At 35.0% G+C, this 9,852-nt stretch overlaps 1 protein-coding gene across 1 annotated transcript; it reads left to right on the forward strand.

Moving 5' to 3' along the window:
- The first annotated feature begins 605 nt into the window (after positions 1-605).
- LOC107878187 (protein disulfide isomerase-like 2-3) lies at positions 606-9,304 on the forward strand. The gene is made up of 9 exons (XM_016725109.2): positions 606-930; positions 3,609-3,767; positions 5,702-5,815; positions 6,475-6,632; positions 7,426-7,525; positions 8,161-8,337; positions 8,432-8,577; positions 8,705-8,851; positions 8,933-9,304. The coding sequence occupies exons 1-9, from the start codon at positions 808-810 to the stop codon at positions 9,105-9,107; spliced, it is 1,299 nt and encodes a 432-aa protein (XP_016580595.1). The 5' UTR covers positions 606-807; the 3' UTR covers positions 9,108-9,304.
- Positions 9,305-9,852: the final 548 nt, after the last annotated feature.

Below are 9,852 nucleotides of genomic sequence, written 5' to 3' on the forward strand. Positions count from 1 at the left end.
CGCGTGTGTAGTGTCCTCTCCGTTGTGAGAGTGAGTTTGTGATTTTAAGGGTGAAATTGATTCACTTGAAAGTTATTAAAGGATAAATAATTGTCCATTTAATTTGGGGTCTAAAGTAAATTTTGTCACAAGTTGAGAGGAAATTTGATATATTTTCTCTCTAGCAAATAATACAGTATTACATAACTTGTTATGGCCATCCCAAACTTCATTATACGAGTTACCCAAAATTTCCTATGAATATTCTCTCACTCAAAACAAGTGGATTCATAGCAAAGGGAGCCATTTTGACATAGAAACTTTTTTGTTTTCTTTTTTATTTTCAAATATTGTTGGAGTATACATTGAACTACTAATTCTTTTTTTTTTTTTTGGTTAGTATTTTTATTATGAATTTTTCAAAATCAGTTTTAAAATGACAAATCTTTTTCCACTAAGTAAAATACATATAATAACAACTATACAACTTTTGAGTCGATTTTATACCTTCAACTTAATTTTTTCTTTTGAAATTTCAACCAATGTCCAAATAGCTCCTTAAATATTTTAAGTGAAAATATCTAGAACTTTCTACTTAAAAAAGGAAAACAACAACAAAAAAAAAATCCCACCCTTCATGTTCCCTTCACCAATGAGCCCAATCATACTGTTGGATCTCTTATAAAAACCAAAATATAACATCATCAGTTGACGTGTACAATCCTCATTGGGTAATACCACGTAGTCATTGCCACGGTGCTTCTCTATTTTTTACTCCTCTCACCGTTAATACTCCACAATTCTCTTCTCACAAAAAACGACGAAACAATGGATCGAGCTTCATTTTTTCCACTATTTTTGATTGTTCTACACCTTATTGCCACTGCCAATGCACTCTATGGACCTTCATCACCAGTTGTTCAGTTAACTGAATCCAACTTTAAGTCTAAGGTATTTTATTTCTTTAATTTTTCATTCAAGAATCAATTTTTAGTTGGAAGGGGGAACACCCATTTTGTTATATTAATTGATTGTCTTATTAAAGAGTGTCTTTTTATGTGTTTATACCCGAGATCAGTGTGCGAATCTAGAATTTCTAGAATACGGGTGCATCAATAAAAATAATGTATGAAGTGTTTTTTTTTTTTTTTTTTTGTGGATAATGTTATATTAATTTTAGAAAATATATACATAAAATACCTAGTTTTGTGGTTAGACCATGGGTTCAGGTGCCCGATATTTCAGGCTATAAATTTGTCCCTGAGTGTTTGTTTGTATAATATTTGAGAAAAGGAATGAAGTGGGGTTTGGATTTGTGTGGAATTGTTTCATTGATTGGATGTTATTCTTTCTTGCAGTTGTTTGGACTTGCTGATTATTTTTTATAGTTTGGATTATTGATGTTCTATTACTTGATTGCTGTTGTGAATTCGCATTCTGTTCATGCGTTCTGATGGTTTAAGAGAATAATGTACTGCGTAATTGAAGTGGTATTCCTATATCAGTGACGAAGCAAGAAGTTTTGTTAAGGGTGTTCAAGATGTAATATGTATGTATACAAAGTAGTTTTTGACCTATATATGTAGCTCCGATGAAGGATGTTCAACTGACTACCCTTTATTCTATGTAGCTCCGCGGCTGTCCTATAGGCTAGTGCTAATGATCTATAGACTAATTTGATACTGCATACTTACAACATTTTTACGTTTGGATCATAGCACATTAATCTGTCTAAGCTTCAATTGTCATTTAATTATTTCCTGCTGCCTATTTTCTCTAATCTTCCTTCAAGACCTAATTTTAAACATCAATTCACTTTGATTTTAGTTGAAGGGGAAATCCATTTTGTTATATCAATTCATTTTCTTCTTAAAGGGTGTCTATTTCTGTGTCCAAATGTGAGATCAATGTTCCTTTCTGCAATATTTTGGGAAGGATTGAACTGGGGTCTGAGTTTTGTGTGAATTGCTTCATTGATTAATGTCATTCTTTCTTGTTGTTGTTTGGACTAGCTGTTAATTTTCTATAGAAGGGATTATTGATGTTCTATTACTTAATGGCTATAACGAATTCATATTCTGTTCACGTGTTCACTGGTTTATTGAAATTATATGACTATAACCTAGTGTTTATGATTTATAGACTAAAGAGTAAAGCACATTACTCTGTCTAAGCTCAATATTTTACTCTATAAATATATAAATTCTTGCTCTTAATTTTCTAAGGAAGGGATTATTGATGTTTATTGCTTAATGGCTATTGTGAATTCATGTTCTGATGGTATCAGAGAATAATGCACTGCTTAATTGAAATGGTATTCCTATAATCAGTGGCGAAACAAGAACTTTTGTCAAGAGTGTTCAAGATGTAATGTGTATGTATAATAAGTAGTTTTTGACCTATACATGCAGTATAATTTTCCCTAACAAAGTATAATATCCTGATGAAGTTCATTCTATGTGGCTCCACCGCTGTCCTATATGCTAGAGGTAATGATCTATAGACTATATTTTCACTGCAAATTTTAAACATTTTTATGTTTGGATCATTCAAAGTGTAACAATAACAACAACAACAACATACCCAGTACATTCTCACAAAGTGGGATCTGGGGAGGGTAGAATGTACGCAGTCCATACCACTACCTCAGAGGTGAGGTAGAAAGGCTGTTTCTGATAGAGCTTCCGGCTCGAGACCAAACAACGTGGGAAAAGACATAATATATGAACAAGAAAGAAAGGTAGTGACAAAACAACAGATAGTAACCAAACAATTGTCATTTAATTATTATTTCCAGCTCCCTATTCCAAAAAAATTTCATAAAAGATCCAATTTTAAAGATCAATTCACTTTTTATTTAGTCGAAGGGGAAGCCCCATTTTACCATATTAATTGATTGTCTTGTTAAAGGGTGTCTATTTATATGTCTATACCTGAGATCAGTCGAATCGAATCTAGGTAGGATATGGGTTGCATCACTGCCAAAAAATGAAGAAGAAAAGAATGTACTAAGTGGACATTGATCCGTAGTATTCTAGTTAAATAACTCAATGTCCGATTAAGTGCACCATTTGTCAGTGGATAATATTGTATTAATTTTAGGAAATATATACATAAAATACCTAGTTATGGAAAAACCATTGGGTTCAGGTGCCCAATAATCCCTTTCTAGAGAAGGGATTATCGGTGTTCTATTAGTTAGTTAATGGCAATAGGGAATTCACACTCCGTTCATGTGTTCTGATGGTACCAGTGAATAATGCACTGCTTTATTGAAATTATATACATATATCCTAGTGGTAATGATTTATAGACTACCTCGCCACTGCAAACCTAAGACCATTTTTATGTTTGGATCATTGACAAAGAGAAAACATACTAATCCATCTAAGCTTGAATTGCCGTTTAATCTTTTTGACTAAATCAATTAAAAATTAAAAACTGTTTCGGGGGTAATACTAGTACCATCTAAATTTTTATGGAATGTTTTTATATCCTACTTCGGGAGTGTTTTACTGCCTCATATCAGCTTTCTATTGTAACTGACGCATTCTTGATATCTAGTTTTCACTGCAAAGCTGGTTTAAATAGCATTTCAAAAATCTTCAACTTTTAATGGGTAATTGCAGGTTCTAAATTCAAAAGGAATTGTTTTGGTTGAGTTCTTTGCACCTTGGTGTGGTCATTGTCAAGCTCTGACACCCACATGGGAAAAGGCAGCTACCATATTGAAAGGTGTTGCCACAGTTGCAGCTCTTGATGCTGATGCTCACAAATCCCTGGCACAGGTGTTGTTTAGTTGTTGTTGTCTTAAACATGCATATCCTTTTACTTTCTCGATTATACTGTCTTCTGCGTTGTAACCTGAATAGGATCAGATGAGGATGTATTGAGATGATGAAATGAAACCTTCTAGTATGGTATTCATTATAGACCAGAGACAATGTGCTGAAAAATGGTAAGACCGATGATTTATAGAAAATGAAAGATCATATAAAGGTGAGATTTATATCATCTTTCTTTGGAAAAAGAAAAAGACGTCAGATGCATGTTACCCTGTGTTGCCGATAACATGCAACTCAAAATCATTCATATTAGTTGACATATCTTATTGGTGGGACATGAGTATGAGCACTTAGTTCAAATTCTTCAACACAGTGAATTAACTGCACATACTCACCTGGGCGACCGTGGAGGCCTGAAAACAAGACAATCTTGGAAAAGGGCATTTGCCAACATGCTTTCGAGAATAGAAGAGGCAAGATTGAAAGGAAGAACTTAGGACTTTCGGACTTACCCAGGGCTCCAGTCCCTATATTCACTCAAGGAGATTGAATACACATGCTTGGGCCCCTTTCCTCTTTCGAGGTGACTAAAGGGAAGATGGCTGTGATTGACAAAGTCCATATCAAGCCGATTTACCGGAGTTTTGTCTTCCTCAACCGGACAAAACTTTGTGAAATATTTATTTTGACCCCTTATTATTATGTTTTTATTTGGTCCTACCCACCAGAAACTTACACTATAACAAGTACATATCTATGCCTAGATTCATGTAACATAAATAGATTTTGCTTCAATTATGGACGATCGCCAAGTTTTGGGTTTCTAAGCCTTGTGAAATTATCGTGGGAACTATGATGGAGACATTCGGAGCAATTAAAACATGATAAGGAAGTTCCTCAGTTATATAGAATATGACTGTATGTCTAGAGTAAAGGTTGGGCGAGAATTAGCTTAAAGAATTCTATTCATTTAACTTAAGGTTATATTAGTCAAATATGCGACTAGCTTGTTTTTTTGAAACATATAAATCCATAGAAGTAGTTAAAATCCTTGACGTATTAGCATAGTTAAAGAAATATTGAAACAATCAACACAATTAAAGAATCATTGAACTTGTGTGCAGTTGCGATGACTTGATCCACTTTTTTTTGATTTTCACAAAGGCTAATGAAGTCTCTAGGACTTGGTTTTATGTAGTTCCGATTCTTCTAAGAGAGAAGAATACTAGATTACTAGGAGGATTGTTAACTAATCTAAAATAGCTCTATGCCCTATAACTTATAGGTTCCCTAGCTTGAGTAAGATTCTGATCTAAAAGAATATGAGAAGAAGCTGAATAGTTCAATCAAATTAAGACAATTTGGCATAGTGTTTTTAAAGGCATGAAATGTGAAGCAAGGGATTATTGCATGTACTTTAGAGAAGTTTGTGCGTCAAATAGTGGTGCGCATAGTGATTCTAATTAGATCAGTCATTCCTTTCAATATAAGCATTATTGTATGTTGGATGGTGAGTAATTCTAATAGCAATTTAATTTTTATTGTACTAAATTCATAGATTCTGGATATTTTCTAATTCTCATAAACTGTGTGCTTGACTTTGAAGAAGGATGTGTCTCACTTCTCAGTTTTCACTTCGAGCCCAACAAATCTTGTCCTTCTTTTGCACTTCTCGATATTAAAAAACCCTGCAGTTTGGTTGGAATCCTTGGAGTTGAAATCTCTGATCTATTTCAAAACGTCATTCGATCTCTGAATTTATGGCGTTGCTACTCTCAGTTTTTCACATCTCTCTGTGCACATTTATGCATCTTATCAGTTATTAATATTCTAAAATCTAAATATGCCAAGCATCATCAGGGTATCTTAAGAGTTCTGTTTCACACTTTCAGATAAATTCAGAAGTGATAAAACTGACATATGTAGTGGTGATTTAGGAATATGGAATCAGAGGATTTCCTACCATCAAGGTCTTTGCACCTGGAAAACCTCCTGTTGATTACCAAGGGGCACGTGATGCTAAGCCAATTGCTGAATTTGCATTGCAGCAGGTACTTATCACCGTTTGAAAGTCAGTCTGTATATGGGTTTTCTTCTTTCGCACTTCTTTTTTTATGTTAAAAAAAAATTTCATTATCATTTCTTTTTTCTGCCTGTTTACAGTACCATCTCTAGCAAGAGCTATGTGTCTTGACAAATCAAATGATTCTGCCGTTCATTTTCGTATTGCTAGATCCAAATCATTTTCTTATTGCCAAATATAATGCATTGCTAGATCCAAATCATTTTCTTATTTGCCAAATGTAATGCATTGCTAGATCCAAATCATTTTATTAGTGCCAAATATAATGCATTGCTAGATCCATATTGAGTTAAAGAAATTCCTTTTTTACGATGTATGGGGTTAAGCTGTAAGCATTATTATAAAAAAAGGATTCTATGTATTACTCTGGGGTTAAGCTGTAAGCATTATTATAACAAAAAGGATTCTATGTATTAACTCCTCATATTTATTAAGCGTAATAATTTTCTACAGACATTTTGCATTTGATGATAGTAATAAATCTATTAAATTAACAAATTATGCTAACGTTCTTTGAGTCATTTTATCTTGCATAAATGATGAAATGGTCTTGAGTACTTTTCCATGTCCCATTTGAATCTTCATAAGAAACTAGGAATATTTTGATGTCAATTGCTTCACATACAGATCAAAGCATTGCTGAAGGAGCGAGTACACGGAAAAGCAACAGGAGGATCTTCTGAGAGTTCTGAGCCCAGTGCATCAGTTGAGTTGAACTCACACAATTTTGATGAGAATGTGCTTAAGAGCAAAGATCTCTGGATTGTTGAGTTTTTTGCACCTTGGTAGGTTTCAACTGTTACTACTTTACTTTCTTCATTGTCAGCCCTTAAAATTATCTTTTCCGTGCAAGAGTTAAGGTCTTTTATTTAGTATTTTTTTGTTTTTGGTGTGTATATAGATGCTATTAGAGTGGGTAAAAGTCCCACATTGGTTGGGAATTGGACCGGTGGTTTGCTTATACGGACTTGGGCAATCCTCCCCCATGAGCTAGCTTTTGAGGTTGAGTTGGACCCAATACTTTAATCATCTTTCAGTTTTGATCCAGGGGTCTGTTGGAAACAGCCTCTCTATCTTACCTCTGAGGTAGTGGTATGGAATGCGTACACTTACCCTCCCCTGACCCCACTTGGTGGGAATAAACTAGGCATGTTGTTGCTTTAATCATCTCTCTCATAGTGATAACCCATTTCAAACCCACTTTAAGTACTTCTGATTGTTTCAGTTGTGTAGTTGAATTACTCTGAGACTAGTGCTGCAGAATAGACATCTGTAATGACTCTAGGTTGCTATAGTCAATAACCCTAAATTGTGTGGCATATCACTTAATATACGTTTCTGGTTTCTTGGAGGAGGAAACCATAGGATATTGTTTTAAGCTGATCTAAATTCTAATAGTTGGGTATTCCAGTTAATTTAGTGTTTTACGCCATCTGTAAGAATTTAACTCTCAACAAATTTGAGGAAGTATCAGACATTAGAAGCTGATGCGAACTGTATGGTATGAGCCTTTGTTTTCTCTTTAAAGTTTTCTTTTATTTACTTACCGAGGTCTTACATTTAAATGGCATTTTTAAGGTGTGGGCACTGCAAAAAGCTTGCTCCTGAGTGGAAGAAAGCTGCTAAGAACCTCCAGGGTAAGGTGAAACTGGGACACGTAGATTGTGATGCGGACAAGGTAAATTTGAAATCTTGTGATTAGTTGGACATCTGTCAGCTAATTGAATTATAGTTCTTTTCTTCTTTCAAATAGTAAGAGAATAACAACGAACATATGAAGGTAGTTTCCGCAGAAAATTTTTGCACACTGTTGTGTTTGTTTGAAACACTGCTTGCACCTATTATGACATACTGTTGTATTAGCTTAAACCACTGCTTGCATCTGTCAGCATGAGTTATGAAGTGAAACCTCTCAAAATGAACCCTCCCAACAAAGGATATATGATCTATACTATCATTCTCGGTATTCTGATCTTTCTTTCTGTTCGTTCACGTAATTTCTCCAGCTTTGAATGGGAATATATGCTTAGCTTCCTTAGTAAAGGTGCTGAATTTGCTTGAATTAGTAATCATTAAGCCCCAAGTTCTCAGCTCTCTTTTAAAAAGGTAGTGGGAGTAAGCTGGAAATAAAGAGCGACAGTAAGCACTTAACAAAATATTGGGATACACTTAGATTATCATATGCAATTACATGGAAAATGCAGATGATATGGCTGTTCCCATCCCTTGATTTGGCTTTTAGATTGGAGTTTCTTTTTAACTTTCAACAATACCTTATTGAGTGGTCCAGTTCTAATTAGGGTCTGTCATCAGTCTTTGATGAGCAGGTACAATGTCCAAGGTTTCCCCACAATTTTGGTATTTGGGGCTGACAAGGAAAGTCCTGTCCCATACGAAGGTGCAAGAACTGCTTCAGCCATTGAATCCTTTGGATTAGAGCAGCTGGAAACAAATGTTGCACCTCCTGAAGTGATTGAGTTGACTAGTGCAGTAAGCGAACTTTTAATGCTGTGATCTCTTCTTCTTTTCTTCATACCCACTAAAATAATATGACTTTCTTTGATCCATCTATCTCTGTATGAAGGATGTCATGGAAGAGAAATGTAATTCTGCTGCGATCTGCTTTGTTTCGTTCCTGCCGGATATATTAGATTCCAAGGCAGAAGGAAGGAACAAATACCTAGAAATGTTGTTAGCTGTTGCAGAGAAGTTCAAGAGAAATCCTTACAGGCAAGTGCACTCAGCCACATTTATTGGATTCTATTTTTCTACAGAAGTCTTGTCATGTGTAATACAATCACGTGGGTTTAGATGTACTCAGATTTGGAGATAACATGAGACTTTGTCAATTTTACAGCTTTGTTTGGGTGGGTGCTGGTAAGCAACCAGATCTTGAAAAGCACGTTGGCGTTGGTGGTTATGGATATCCCGCCATGGTAGCTTTGAATGTTAAAAAAGGAGTATATGCACCTCTTAAGAGTGCATTCCAGCGTCAGCCGATAACGTAAGTAGTTTTCTCCATATGATCTGAGATCCAATGTTTTTTCGGGATTGAAACATGAAATTATTCATTGTGCACATACAGAGACTTCGTGAAAGAAGCTGGACTAGGTGGAAAAGGTAATCTTCCATTAGCTGCTACTCCTTCCATTGTAAAGAGTGAACCTTGGGATGGAAAAGATGGAGAAATCATCGAAGAAGACGAGTTCTCCCTTGAAGAGCTTATGGGCGATGACACACCTAACAAGGACGAGTTATAATTCTTGTACCCTCTTATATAGAGGATCATGATAAGCTAGATAGAAACAGTTTTGAGTAACAAGCCTTGTATTACTGTGTTATATTTTATTTATCATCAGATTGACATCCCCCCAATTCAAAAGATTTCCTTTGTTCCCTGGAACTTTACTTGGATTATTACTCTTGGGAATATGCATAACGCACCTTTTTCTTCTAATGTTGGCTTGTTTGTGACAGTTTTAGAACATAATATCTATTGCAGACTACAGCACTATATATTCCACACATTGATTGTCATTTAAATTAGTGTGCTCGATACGAAGGAAAATGTTTTCTTGGAAAATATGGGATTTTTACTTATTTTCTTGTTTGGTACATAAGAAAAAATGATTATTCTAAAAGTATTTCTATATAATTTAGACAAATATTATGGGTAGGTGTGGCCGGGGTAGGGGTGAGACATGTAAGTACTAAGGGATGAGGCTCTAGGAGTGAGACATGTGAGCTCTGAGGGATGAGGCTCCGGGGTGGGGTGAAGATGAGGTGGTTGTAGGATTGGGGAGGACAAAATCAACTTGGAAAGTTAAAAGAGTTACTTGTTTTTCTTATTTTCATTAGGTTATTTTCTTCTTTTGCAAGAAATTTGTTATTTCGGAGAAAATGTTTGTAAAATTTTTTAGGCAAAATAGTTCGATGGACCCTTGTACTATGTCAGTTTTGTAAGTTGGACACTTCTACTCATATGTTTGTCATTTGGATCCCTGA

Source organism: Capsicum annuum, chromosome 7 (genome assembly GCF_002878395.1).
Source record: "Capsicum annuum cultivar UCD-10X-F1 chromosome 7, UCD10Xv1.1, whole genome shotgun sequence".
In the NCBI taxonomy this organism is placed as follows: domain Eukaryota; kingdom Viridiplantae; phylum Streptophyta; class Magnoliopsida; order Solanales; family Solanaceae; genus Capsicum; species Capsicum annuum.